The sequence below is a fragment of the Eptesicus fuscus genome, chromosome 7 (genome assembly GCF_027574615.1).
Source record: "Eptesicus fuscus isolate TK198812 chromosome 7, DD_ASM_mEF_20220401, whole genome shotgun sequence".
Taxonomy (NCBI): Eukaryota; Metazoa; Chordata; class Mammalia; order Chiroptera; family Vespertilionidae; genus Eptesicus; species Eptesicus fuscus.
In genome coordinates, this window is record NC_072479.1 from 62,973,069 (window position 1) to 62,987,875 (window position 14,807).

General features: G+C 43.2%; 1 protein-coding gene across 2 annotated transcripts in view; it reads right to left on the minus strand.

The window, feature by feature from the left end:
- ANO6 (anoctamin 6) overlaps positions 1–14,807 on the minus strand; it is a 187,826-nt gene that overhangs the window by 45,833 nt on the left and 127,186 nt on the right. For both annotated transcript variants that reach the window (XM_028144209.2, XM_008140584.3), the window contains 5 exons: positions 9,254–9,319; positions 8,059–8,346; positions 7,732–7,845; positions 5,601–5,716; positions 1,952–2,086 (listed from right to left, as the gene is read on the minus strand). In XM_028144209.2, the coding sequence (XP_028000010.2) occupies positions 1,952–2,086; positions 5,601–5,716; positions 7,732–7,845; positions 8,059–8,346; positions 9,254–9,319 (719 nt within the window). The remainder of the gene's footprint in view (positions 1–1,951; positions 2,087–5,600; positions 5,717–7,731; positions 7,846–8,058; positions 8,347–9,253; positions 9,320–14,807) is intronic.

A 14,807-nucleotide genomic window follows, 5' to 3' on the forward strand; every position in this document is an offset into this window, starting at 1 on the left:
ACTAACAACAGGATGCAGACTGCTCCCTCTAGAAACCATTCAGAGGGACTTTTATGTGAATAGGACTGGAGTTGGGTAGCTTGTTGGTCTTACAAATAAGTCAGTTACAAACAAATAGATAAGAGAATCATTTAGAGTATCTGAGTAAAGATCTTGGAAAGTTGCCCCAACCAGTTTGGCGCAGTGGATAGAGCATCAGCCTGCAGACCAAAGGGTCCTGGGTTTGATCCTGGTCAAGGGCAGGTACCTTGTTTGCAGGCTCCTCCTCGGCCCCAGTCCTGGCCAGGGCTCATGCAGGAGGCAACCAATCCATTTGTTTCTCTCACATCAATGTTTCTCTGTCTTTCCCTCTCTCTTCCACTCTCCCTAAAAATCAATGGAAAAATATCCTCGGGTAAGGATCAACAAAACAAAAAAATAAAATAAAATAAAATAATAAAATAAAATAAATCTTGGAAAGTCTATTCTTCTACGTAAGAGAACAATGGCAAAATTAGTCAAAATGAACCTCTGCAGAGCTCTGGAAATTAAACAAAAACGTACAGCAACTTAGTGGGCATTTATTTAAGGAAAAACAGCTAAATCTCTGTAAGAATACAGTCTACAACCACCATTCAAGAACTTTATAAAAATGTAACTTATCACTTTGAAAGTATAATTTTTGAGATGCCTTTTTTTTCTTGGCTGGAAGTATATACAAAACAATGGAGAGGCTAAAGACAAATGTAGGTAAAACGTACCAACATTCAGCCCTTGGCCCTAAACTCTTTTTCAGTGAAGAGAAGTGAGGACTTCAAAGACCATCTGCAGCTTTCTGGCTAAGAAGCCCCATGGGTACAGAATGCTCAGAACTCTGTTAAACAGGACGGATCATGATGCCTACACATCAGGGCTGCCCTGTAAGCTGCGTGCCTGGGGAGCCAGCCTGGTATGCCCCAAGCTAGAAAAATTTGGTCTGCTCATAGCTGGTGTCCAGACATTTCGATCTGGCTGTCACATCTGGGTAGAGGCCAGAAGGTCAAAGGAAAATACTTGGTTTAGTGTTGCATGTCTGCTGAAGGTTGAGGCCACCAAAAGCAGAGGCATAACAACACAATTCAGAACAGCGATGGTGCAATGCAGTGTTCTGGCTCCCGCATATTTCTCTTTAGACAGTACAGCTGGTACCTGCATTCCAACATCAAGCACAAACTCATTCTTTTTTTTTTTTTTTTTTAATATATTTTATTGATTTTTTACAGAGAGGAAGAGAGAGGGATAGAGAGTTAGAAACATCGATGAGAGAGAAACAAACATCAGCTGCCTCTTGCACACCCCCCCTACTGGGGATGTGCCCGCAACCAAGGTACATGCCCTTGACCGGAATCGAACCTGGGACCCTTGAGTCCGCAGGCCGACGCTCTATCCACTGAGCCAAACCGGTTTCGGCAAACTCATTCTTTATCACTTATTCTTTCCCCTAATTTTGTAAGGGCTAGTTTTTAAAAAGTAAAAAAAAAAAAAGTATTGTTTACTTAACTTTTTAGACATGTATAAGAAATCATTTCTAAAAGCATAAAAACACCAATTTTTCCAGTTTTTCCACTGAAACTTTAAAGTGACCAGAGCTGCTCTTGGCCACATCTGTAGGGCTAAGCAAAGCATTCCTCTGGAGGCCAGAAGTTCAAGGATGATCCTCCCTACATCCCTCTTTTCCTCTGCAAACAAAGCATTGTCTGAAAATATTGAAGTGTTTCCTGAGGATAATATTCCTGCCAGAGACTGGGCTGCATGATCTAAGAAAAATATTTTCCACTCCACTTATTAGACTCAGATCAAAAAAAGATGTATCGTCCAAAGCAGTAACTGTTTTTGCGATGAGTCCTCTTTTACGAAAAACGTCAAAGACCTTGAAAATAATTTTATGTCTCATCAACCTTCAGCGCGGTAACAAGGAACAAACAGGGGTTACCTCCAAGTGCAGTTATTTCGATTCAGATATCCGTAGAGAAAGCAAGCCACGCCCACTATTGCTGCCAGAAGGAGCATCTTAGTGTAATAGCCCAGCCAAGCAAAATAGATTCCGATCTTCTCTCCATAATATTTCCTGAACAAAGACAGAAATTAATTTTAGAAGATACAAATAACCACTCTGCAGCTTTACCCGAATATTAATTTCCGATTTTAAAAAGAGGAGCCTTTGAGCTTAAACATCGGACTCAACTCACACTTAAAACATACTCAGGCTCATAGCAGACCCCAAATGCCACTGTCAACCGAAAAGAATTTTACATTTCATGGAAGTACTTGATCCCTGGTTAACCTGTGAAAGCAAAGTAAATTAGAATAGAGCCAAGGAAGGAAAAACGCTGAGTATGGACCAGGGAGAGAGAGCACCACCATTCTTTGTCAAGAGCAGCACACTGGACACATTCTCCGAAAGATGATTCTTAATCTGCATGAAACAAATGAACATGAACAACCCACTCACAGTTACCTGCTTTCACTTATCCAGGGAACTTCCTTGGAGCAAATGTAATATAAACCACAATTAATACATTACATTTATGTATTGTACAGATCAATAGTTAGTAGTGGAATGTGCCTCTGATCAAAATATTTATAAAACTCATTGTGAGAGTGGGAGAGGACAGGATGGACACGATTGAGGAAGCCACCACCCTGTATTCCTTCCACCGAGCACTTTAGTTTTTTTCCAAGATTTTGAAACTGATCAGTGGTGTGCTCTGGGGTAAAATGGAAGAGGCCAGGGAGGCAAGACGGGAAGAGAGACTGGGCAACGGGAGATTGTTCCTGAAGGGGAGACAAATACAATGAGACAGGAAAGAAAGGTATAGGGAGAAAATAATGAAATGACTATGTCGGTGATGGTTGCTGCTGTTGATACTTCTCTGGACTGATTCACTTGTCTCAGTATTGGTGGGTAGAAGCTGAAGATTTACTGTTAACTCTGAGGCCGCTAAGATGTTTCTGGCTCAGCATGGAGCTGGCACGAGCTCCCTGAGTTTACCTAGTGGGGACTTAGCTCTGAGAACCTGGGTATCTGGGGGAGTCCAGACAGAACCTCCATGGGCTGGACCAGGGCTCACAGGGCAGCTGTGAGAGCAGCTGGCTAGTTATAGAGCAGGTGTAGGTCACACCCAAGGGGAAAAAAAAGGGGTGAGACCAAGGTGCAATCAGAACAGAGTATCCGTTTTCAAGTACTGGGGCTTTGCTGTCCGGCGCGCGCGCATACACACACACACACACACACACACGCACACACACACACACACACACGCACACACACACACACACACACACGCACACGCACACACACACGCACACACACATGGCAGGCAAACAGCAGGCTCAGGACAGGGCCCGGGAGAGAAAGCCTGGGGATGGCTTTGAGATGTTTTGGATAATATATTCCTATCAACCATCCACCCTAGAAAATGCCCGATTTAAAACGCTTACATGTCAGGCTAAGAGATTTCCCCCAATAGGTGGGCAAGTGCATGGAGCTTTGAGTATTGTAGAAAGAACAGGTACGTGGCTCCAGGCCACCTCGGGGACACCGTGACGCCTCTTCTCCTCACCCTCAACATCCAGTCTGTTAACTCTGCTCCTAAAACATGTTCCAATTTGTTCCCACGATCTCTCACCTGGTCCACTCTACCAGCCTGCTCTCTGGTCTCCCTGCTTCCTGTGCCTCTTGTAGTCCCCTCACTCTCTTTGCAAAATGCGAACAAGATAAAATGACTCGCATGCTTAAAATATCACAACAGCACTTGGTCTAAACTCCTTTCTGGGCCCCTGCTGCCCTGCTGAACCTGTGTCTCTTTCTCATTAACACTGGCCTTTGATATGTCCTCAAACTAGACAAATGTGTTTGTGCCTCAGGGCCACCGTACAAGCTGCCCCATATTCCTGGAATGTCTTCCAGTCCTGGCTCCTTTTTACCATCTGGTCTCAGCTCAAATGCCACTTAGAGATAACTTTCTTGCCCACTTCTCCCTACCCGACTCCCCATCTCATCACTGTTCTTTTCTTCATTTTAACCACACATTTTGTTTATTTTTTGTTTGCTTATTTTTATTTGTTTGTTTGGTTGTGATCTATCTCTTTCCAGCAGGCTTTCCAAGCGACATAAGCTTCTGGAAAAAGAAGTGTCTTTACTATGCATGGTGACCCCCTAAAGAGTTTGTGCTAATGATCTGACTCAGGAAGGGGGCTGGCCATGCCAGAAACACCAACTGTGTGATGAGAGGGTTGGGGCTTTGAGCCACGTGATTGGTCCAACCTCTGGGGAGAGAAAGGGGCTGGAGATGGCGTCATGTGGGTGATGACTCAACCAAGCATGCCTATGTAAAGGCTCTGCGCAACAAAGCTCAGCGTTCCAGGCGAACTGGCCTGGTTGGCGGTACTCTGAGCACTGTCACATTTTGATGCCATAAGGGCAGCCCTGAGTCCACAGCATTTTAGCTCAGTGATCAAAAGAAAATAATAATAGTGACTGATACCGTTGTAATTTAACCGAGCTATGAATCACAGGAAAGGAGCAAAGGCATGCCACGTGTGCAGCTTTGCCAGGAAGCTGTAGTTCAGATGCGTGTCCAGCAAAGTCTGGGTGACACAGGGAAGGTACTTATCTGTCAGTTACACCTGGGAACAGGTCATGGGCCAGAGAAGGCTTGGCCACTGCAAGCCCGTGAAGGTTTACGATAGTTAACCTCCGAAACCAGGGGTGGGGAACGTCCGACCTGCCGTCCATATAGGGCCCTCAACATCATTTGGTCTGGCCCTGCTGAGGCATTAAGGGTGAGTTAATCAAATGTCTGACCAAATATAGCAGGATAATTTTTAAGTTGATAATTCTGTATGGCCCGAGAATGAGGTTATAAATATCCAAATGGCCTTTGGCGGAGAAAAGGTTCCCCACCCCCGTCCTAAACAAAGAAGTTCGCGCTCTTGCGCTCTTAACTCCTGGCTTGTGGGACTCTCACGCTCCTGCATTTGCCACGGGCCGTGTGGACCCCACACACAATGGACTAATGGACTGCAACTAGCCTGATGCTAAACCAGACCCAGCTCGCTGCTGGAATGGAAACTCTGGACACTGGCTTTGCTTTTAGCTCTCCTGAATCCCCAGCTGCACATTTTCCAGGACTGGATTAAGGGAAACGGGACTCTAAAACCCAAGGATGTAATACCACATCTCATCCTCCCGTGGGGGCTCCAGAAATGCTTATTCCAGCCGCATCCCAAGAACACCACTCCCACTAGCAACGAAGAAAGACAATTCACACATTTCTCCGATAATAGTAATTATGTACCTTGTAAAAAAAAAAAAAATCAGAGGCTATACTTTGTATATAAGGATTTCCTGGTACCAAGAATTAACTAACCAGATACAACCTTATTATGCCACGTCACCAAAAAGATGCAAATCTATTATATGACCTATATATTTATAGTTCAAAATAGGGCATTCACAATGGGTGGCTATTCTTTAAATTTGACAATCTAACGTAAAAGAGGTCGGTGTCCCCCACTAAATAGTCAGGTCATGCATGTTAAAAGTGTTGCGGCACACTGGTGGACAATCACTGCCTTACCTGATAAGGTCCAAGGGCTGTTTTTTGTATATGCTTCGAGGATGCGCCCATTCCCTGTACAGGAGGTACCGCTCATTCGGGCAGGTGAAATCCTCTGACGGACAGCTGAAGTTGCACTGGGAAGCAGAATCAAACCAGTGAGCATCGCAATCACCATGTGCTCACAGATGTGTGTGTTACATGTGGTGCCAATACTTCTGTCATTTGTGAATTAAGGGGCCCTTATTTGCTGAAGCGGATGAAAATACCATGTAATTTTTAGTGACTCTCAACCATGGGTATTACTAACCCCCTGAGGGCCATTTGCCAAGGTGGGTGGCGAGAAATGCTTGGTTATTACAATCCTGGGGAACACATCAGGCACTGGGTGGGAACCTCGGGGGTGCTAACGTCCTACAAGTGGGTCAGTCACAAACAATGGGAAACTGGGGCACTCGAGTGCCAAAGCTGCCACACTGGAGGACACCTGATAGCCCAGCCCACTCCTCAGACATCCAGGGCCTTGGCTGGTTAGTGGCAGGATCGGTTCTAAAACCCAGACTTCTGTTTCCCCAATTCAACAGTTATTCAGTGACATGGAGAACACGCAAATGACGAAGAAGCTTGATATCATGTTATATACACTTAGCTTATTCAAGAAACAGAACTTCCTGCCTCTGCTTAAATTCCGTCACTCTTCTTTCCACCTGACTGGCTTTCCTTCCTCCTGTAACTGGATTAGTACCCTGACCTCCACCCACCTCCCTTCCAAATACCATCTGAGATCACTCCTGAGCCTGGATAAGGCCCCTTTGCAATGTCAAGAAGCTTCAAAGGAAAAAAACCTGGGCATGGCCAGTTGCTAAATGAATACTAGAGACCCTTGGCATCCCAGGTTATATTCATGAGAGCTCTCTGCAAGTGTCCCCCAAGTTCATGTCATGCTACAATTGCTAATCTTGCTGGGGCACAAATATAAAACGCATGGTTGGACTGCTGTGCTGGGTCTCTTAGCCAGGAAGCTCAGCATCTGCTTCTCTGCCCTTCTCTCTGTTCTCCATGTACGCATGGGTCCTAGTCTCATTACCTTACATGGTGCATTTCAATGCTGTCCTCATCTGCAAATACATGTACTACACAGTAGCAATGATCAATCTCAGTGGTTGCTTTCTTTGGTCATAGAGATTCAGGTAAATTGATGGTGAATGCAACAAAGTAATAGTATCATATAATACAGTATTTCATTTATTTCAGTAGCAGAATTTATTTGAGGAGCTTAGGTATAATATCCCTGCATTTATGAAATCGCTAAGGGTCTCAGCAGTCACATTTAAAAAATTTCATTTCGTGTAAGATGCTATCAGCTAGAGAAGTGCTCTTGGATTTGAGAAGTTGCTATCATCTCAGAACGTAGTCCTTTAAAAAATGTCAACACTTTGCCATATGCCGTTATGACAAGAATCCTGACAGAGGCCTTTCTAAAAGCCCGTGGTATTCCAGGGCACAACGTGGAATGGTATTTCAGAGGAGAAAAAAAACCCATGTTACAGAAAATGACAAATGAAAAGTTCTAACATGTGTTTTTGCTTACAAAGAACTAATACTTTTCTGGTTGATAACATCTGTCAGTAATTATGAAAATAGCTAATACACATATAGTACTTATTATGTGCCAGGAACTGTTCTAACATTTGACATGGACTAATCCTCATAAACAACTCTGGGGTAGATACTATTATTATTCCCATTTTATTGATGAAGAAATTGAGGAAAGGAGAGACTAAACGACTTGCACAAGGTCATCCAGCCAGAAAATGGTGGAGCAGGCATTCTGGCCCCAGAGTCCATGCTCGTAACTACTAACCTACAATGCTTATCACATTAACTATGGGAGAGCTACTGCTTGCTTGTTTGTTCATTCATTCCTTCATTCACTCATCACCCACTCACTTATTTAAACTGAGCGCTCTCTATGTACCTAGGATTTAGCAGTGAACAATACAACCCGGTTCCTGTCTTGGATATATCTTTCCATATATTATCTTCATTTTACTGAGAAAGAAACTTAAGTAAGGTCAAGAAGATTAGCCCTTCCCTACTAACACTGCAGTATACGTTAGGTATTTTATTTCATTTTTGCTATTTGACTTACATCGTGGAGAGGGAATGCTGCCTTGTAGATCCCAGAGCTCACAAGTTTGTTAATTCCAAACTTTTTAACGTTGTCGCTTACTTGATACTTGATTCGAGAGAGGATGAAGTAAACCTAAAAAGATTCAAAGCAGCGTGTGTGGTTTATACAGTGTAACTAACCAATCACTGTTTACTATCATAATGGGAATCTGTAGGCATATTTCTCTTCTCTTTTGTGTGTAGCAGTTTCTAAACACAAAACTGAGCCGACCAACCAAACCACTAATTATTCAACAGCAGGATGCAAATCACCCCAAGACAGCTAGTAAATCTGGTTTGGACTTACAATGCGGCTTCTGGTGGCTGGGTTAAAGAAGGTGTCTTTGTCACGAATATAAAAATCATTCATCCGGCTCCTCTCAAAGGGGGCAGTGAAAAACTCTTGCTCTGGCTTGATGATGCTTTCATCCACTTGGAGGACTTTGCCAAGCCAGTTGAAATTATCGAAGGCTGAAGAGCGGGTTTTCAGATCATTGGGTTTCAGAGGCAATTTGATGTGCATTAACTCCGCATATGTACATAATACCTCCCACGGGGCATGTACCTTTACAAATACCAGCTTGTCATCCAAAACCTGTATTGGAAGAATAAAAACACAATCTAGGAAACCAAACGCATAAGTTTTTCTTACGTTGCTGATAGTTAGAACACATGAGTACATGAGCATACACACACAGACATTAGTAAAAGTGAAGATACACTACAAAGTAGATTTGCAAACCACTGTAAACTTTTTGCCTTAAGGGTAATTTCTTGGTTTGAATTACTGAGAAAGTAATTAAAATTCTTATCATAGTTCTTTCATAAAATTCCTAATATTTTAAATGAAGAAAAATTAACTTAATTTGTCCATCACTCCATCCAAATTAGTGAATAAAAATAAAAACACCAGAATATTCACTGCAATGTTATTGTAATAACAATTTTTTAACTTCTTAAACCTAGGACTGTTTAATTTATTACATATCTGTTCAATATCATGTTATGCGGTCATTATAAAGGATGTTTATTGATACAGAAATGCATTTACTATATATTAAAGGGGAAAAAAGTGAATTAAATCCCTGTGATATAATAATTTCTCTTTTTGGAGGAGAAAAATGTATATATTTGAGCAAAAAGTTTAGAAGAACTACAAGGTTATTTATGAATAATTAAGATACAAATGATTTTTATTTTCACTATTCCTAATCTTTTTTTTTTTTTAAATACTATTACTTGTATAATAAAAAAAAATCTTTAGAAAGATTCTTAAAAGAAGAAAACAATCACTTATACCTGTATTTACTGTTCCATTCATTTACCGCTGGCTTCGATCAGAACCACACATTCTATAATGCAGATTATGACTGACTCCCCTCCCAGCCTACAAGTAAGGCGTGGGGCTGGGGTTGTTTCAAACGCCATTCCAGCATTCCAAGTGACACGCAGGTTCCCAAGAGCCAGTGTCAGCCACGGGTTGGAAAGGGACTGCCACTTACCGATCTGGTTGCTTCTAGCTGCAGGCCATCATGGATGAGGTTAGATTCATATGCTCGTCTTTTTCTCTGTCAAAAGAAATCACAAAATATGTTAGGCCAGTGGTCGGCAAACCGTGGCTCGCGAGCCACATGCGGCTCTTTGGCCCCTTGAGTGTGGCTCTTCCACAAAATACCACGTGCGGGCACGCACATACAGTGCGATTGAAACTTCGTGGCCCATGCGCAGAAGTCGGTTTTCGGCTCTCAAAAGAAATTTCAATCGTTGTACTGTTGATATTTGGCTCTGTTGACTAATGAGTTTGCTGACCACTGTGTTAAGCCTTTAGTTTTACCAAGGCCAGAAAGAAAGGTGTTGGGTTATTTTGTTGTTGTGGTTTTTTTTTTTTTTTAAAGAAAATATGAACAACAAACCAGTTTGAACCTGATGCAGAGACATTTGCTTAAAATGGCACAGAAGCGAAGGAGGTGCTCTGGCCGTGGTGACCTGTGGGTGCTGGGTCCTCAGACAGTGTGCTGTCAGTGCACTGGGGTTATTCTCTCAGCATTCTGGAAAGCCCCTGGTTGTCCCCATGGATTTTCAGCCATTAGAGGTACGTAAAAATCTCTAACTTGGGCACAATTCCAAGGACTTTTTTATTGGCTTATAAGAGGCTCTGCACAAAAATGAAGGGTTTGTTTTTAGTACTATTCACTGATATCATTTACCAGTTATAGCCCAGATCTGATATTCTAATATTTTAAAAATTTTATTTCCATCCTGAACATTCAAATGGCTCCATTTTAGACATATGTATTTCATCTCGGCATGCCTTGACCAAATTCAATAAAACACAGGAAACTTTGGCAAAACAAAGGAATTTTTCTCTCTGCAAGACCGAAATGTTTCTGAAGCTATAAACATATCTAAGTCTACAAAAACAGGGAACTAATTAATTGGTAATATTTGTCCATGTAATGTGGCCGTTTGAAAAGGCACAGAATATAGCACTGTGTTTACTGACACCGAATTCCCTATCTGGCGAGGGTTTTACCAAACTGTGTCCTGAGTCGTAAGGGAAGTGTGTGAAGGTAGAGACCTTTTAGAAGAACGCTTTTGATGATGAGGCATTGTACTGCGTTATGAAAAGGAGAAAAATGAGTGGACACGGGTGAAGCACACAAGCTCTGAAAACAGACGGTGTTCAAACTCCGCTCTCTGGCCCTCGGCAGGAAACGAACTCCTTTTGCCTCACTGTTCTCATCTGTAGAATGGAGAGCACCTTACCAGTTTCCTTCTGAGGTTCTCGTGAGGATCCTATGATTTAAACCACATAAACTAGAATTTCCATCTCTAGTAATCACAGAAGGTAAATTGGACCAAGTCTCCCACTGGAGAAAACTGAAAAATCTAGATTAAAATTTTTATTTTAAACTTTAGCTGCTAAGATAGAGAAGAATCGCTGAGCCAGGCTGAGGTAACATCCGGGGGGGGGGGGGGGGAGCGGATGGCAGTCAGGCCGCTTTGCCCAGGGAGCACATTCATGGTTTGCCGCTGCGAGCGGGCAGAGCTGCCGTGTGCACGCACACCCAGACAGTGCCTCCAACGTGCAGCACTGAATGAATGGAATGCAGATGCTGTAGGAAAAAGACTGACAGTCCAAAGGTGAAAAGAACACACCTGGCATTTGGCTAAATGTGAGTCCAAGGTGGAATCCCTAGCATTTTATGCAATTATCAGCAACAGAACATTGCTTTATTTTTATGTATTTAATAAGTGGCTATATAGCACCTACAACATGCCAGACACCGTATCAGAGCTTTGCAAATGTAACAGACTTCATTGCCTGTTACAATTTGAACCTATAATAGTCACTCAGAGAAAAACCAGCAAGTACTGCAGCTCCCTTAAACATAAACAAACAACTTGCCCAGAAATGCCCGGTCAGATGAACGAGAGCTTGAAGTGCAGCTTTTCCATGGTGCTCCCAGCAAGCGACTGTCCCCTCTGCCTGCCTCCCACCCCCGCCATCTCTGCAATCCTCCCTGCCAAGTTTTCCAGCCCCCTCTACCCCTGATCCGCCATATCCCCAGCCTCCACTTGGAGAAGCTGATTCAGGCTCATCCTGCTTCGTACTGAGGCCGTGTTTCTTCACTCTGGACCCTAATTCTCTTAGTTTGATTCTTGCATGGGAGCCACTCCTCGTTCCCGTTGCTGCCTTTGCTATTGCGTAAACGCATTTTTTGATCCTGTGGTGAATGTTCAGCATAGTTGGCACAGAGTATATGCCCAAAACATGACTGTTGAAAGAACATACGCAACGGCACTTATTAATTCATTCCACAAACATTTTCTGAGAGCATCCTAAGAGATTCAAAGAATTTAAAGTAGTCTGCCCTAGAGGAACTACAGAGAAACTGTCCAGTGGCCAGTCTCCCGATGCAGGGGGACTAAAACATTCATGCGTGTGTTTCACGGCACTGCAATGGATAGCTGTCATTCTCTATGGCCACCTGACATTTCAGCTCCTGCCAGAACCCACGTCCACAATAGCGGATGGAAACTCAGACACTCGGGTCCTCGTCTCCCGTGGAGCTCAGTTACTGACACTCGAGCGAGGCCTTGTTGATCGGACCACCTCAGAAGCTAGCAACGCAAAGAAATCGGGCCAAGCAGAAAGCACCGTGGGGCGGTAGGTCGGGAGAGCAAATGCCAGTTCCAGAGACGGCAGTGGTGCCAGCCATCGCTCGGGCCCTGGCGGCCACGCTTTTTCTCCCATCCTGGCTCTGCGGTGGGATTTGGGGCACTGTTTCTGGCTGCCTAGTCTCCAGGCTTGTCTGCCCGACCCTTCAGAATCCGTGAGCTCTCTAACATGCCCTGATAAACTCCCTGCCTGCTTAAATTTGAGCTCATTTCTGTCACTGCCAAGTGAGAGAATCCTGACAGAGAAGCCACGGACTACGGAAAACTTGTCAGCCTCAAACCCAAATCTGTCCAGTGAAGGTGGCAGGTGTCCTGAGCAGACGGGACACTCTGACTTCCTCTCCTTCCGAGGAGATGACTCACCCTCAGCCTGTGCAAGGGGCCACCCACACTGTCTCACTAGCAGGTCAGAAGCAGGATCCATGACTGTCCTCTGTATCCTCCACACCAGTCAGGAATAATTTCAATTAGGATGTGAAGCTCCGACGCCAGGACGTTAGCTCTGGCAGACAAATGTCCTTCTAGTTGGAAGAGTAGACAAATCAGCCAGAGTGGCTTCTTCATTGGCTTTAATGGGTATGTTAACAATTAAGTGCTCATAAAAAACACACACACACACACACACACACACACACAAAAACCACACTTAACAATGTGAACTGGCCTTATTAGGAATTCACGGATCCTGTCGCCAGCCCACCATGATGCTCAGTCATCTCCTTCCTAGCCTCTTCTCCTCCACCAGGGAGCTGTTCCAAACTTCCAAGGTGTTCCTCAGTCTCCACACCTCTAACTCCCAGACCAAGAATAGGTTAATTCCCACTTGGCCTCCGTACTGTGCACCCAAATGACATCGTAACCAGTGATACCACTTTGCTAGAACTCCAGGACATGGATCTTAATGTGGAGCCACTCAGCCCTCCCACTTCTTGACTCTTCCTTACCACCTGGTTCTTGGACTGTCTTCTTTGCTATGTGATGGCTGAACAGCCTTTTCATTCTCCGAAGGATATAAACACATCTCTCTATCTCCCCTCTTTTGCCCCATTTCTGTGGGTATTAAGGGAAGTCACTGAGAAGAGTATATAGCACATGTGAATATCACAGATGCAGAAAAATTAGATATACTTCTTCCCCATCTCATTTTAATGGCATAACATTCTCTCAGACAGATGGACTTTTTACTTATTAACCAATCTCAAATTGTTAGATATGTAGGTTGTTTCACATTTTTCACTTCTATGAAAATCCTTGTAGGATAATCTTGTGCACCCATTATTACTTCCTCAGGATAAAGTCCTAGAAGCAGAATTATTAATCAAAGAATGTATGCAGTTTTAAGTTCTTTAATATGTAGTGCCATACTGCCCTTCAGAAAGGCTGTACAAATTTACCACGTTTAGTTTTTATCTGGTTCTTTACAAAGAACTCCTGATTTCTCTAAAGATAATTGGTAGATCTTGAAGTTGGTTGATCATGCCCTCTCTTTTACCACCAACCATGAATACTTAAACAGCTGAGTCAAGGATAGGACATTTTAATTTGCTTAAACAGGTTAATGTATCACCTTGGTGTTACTTTAGTAAAATAGTATGTTGATGGCCCAGTTTTTGACTTTCGTGCAGGAAAGATTTCACAATAGGAGTCCAGGTGATTTTTAGAGTATGTTTGTTAAAAGCTGGGGACAGTGAAGCAAAAGGGCGGGCTTAAGATAGAAGAGGTAAGATCATAGCAACAGGAGTGAACCTAGGCATGACTGCCTTGGCCCTTTAGAAAGAAAGCCACAGAGGCAAAAGAAGTGAGCCAGCTGGGCTGCATGGACTCAGGAAAGAAGTTAAGGAGGCAAAAGAAGTGCCCTTCAAGAAAGAAAGCAAGGACACCTGCCTCAGGGTCCCCTCTGGTATCTTTGTTTTCTTTCCCTAAGGGCCAACAGCTCTTATTTTCCTTTAGCAAGGCAATTCACAAAGAACTAGTGGAATATTTAAAAAATTGATCAAACCAGTTTTCTTGGTTTGTCAGGTAGCTACAGTAAATGAGCATATGTGCTGTATTTGTCAAACAGGCGCATATCAGGAAAAGAGTGCTTACTTAAGAAAAGATTGATTAGGTCTGTTTAATATGAACTCATCATCTTTACTTCTCTGTAGAATTTACACTTGGATAAGTAACAGTGTTCTTGACATTTTTAAAAAATTAGGTTAGAGCTGTCTTCCACGTTAAAAATGGAAGAAAATTAATCCTGTGTATTGCCTGACATAGCCATTGCTCAATGAATATTTGTTGAGTAAATGAATAGCTGAGGCCACACAATCTTTCACTAAGAATTATCTGTGTGCCTTGTTAGAGAATCTTAGTTATAAGAACCTAAACTATGTTCTACAGTCTATGATCTGTATTTGGCAGCACAAAATGATTAAACTAGACTCACAGGCTCTGAGAAAAGCCCTATTGTACATTAAACTACGCTGTAAATTTTTCTTTCTCTAGCGGAGCAAATTTATCGGCATTGCAACCTGGATCGATCGATCTATCTATCTATCTATCTATCTATCTATCTATCTATCTATCTCCCTTCTTTCCCTTCCTTCCACTCCTCTTTCTCCCTTTTCTCCCTCCTTCCCTCTTTCCCTCCCTCCCTTTCTCTCTCTCTCTCCTCTCCCTCCCTCCCTCCCTCCCTTCCCTTCCTCCCTCCCGTCCTTCCTTCCTTTCTTTTACTTTCTTTCCCTACTTCTAGTAAAGCCAAAGTGACTAAAATTTTTGAGGAGCTACATGCATCACAAAAAGATGCATGTGATTCTATCACTGTTGGTGCAGGACTGTACTAGGGGCTCAAAGTAAAAAAAGACAAGAGTACCCATCTCACTCCAGAAACTG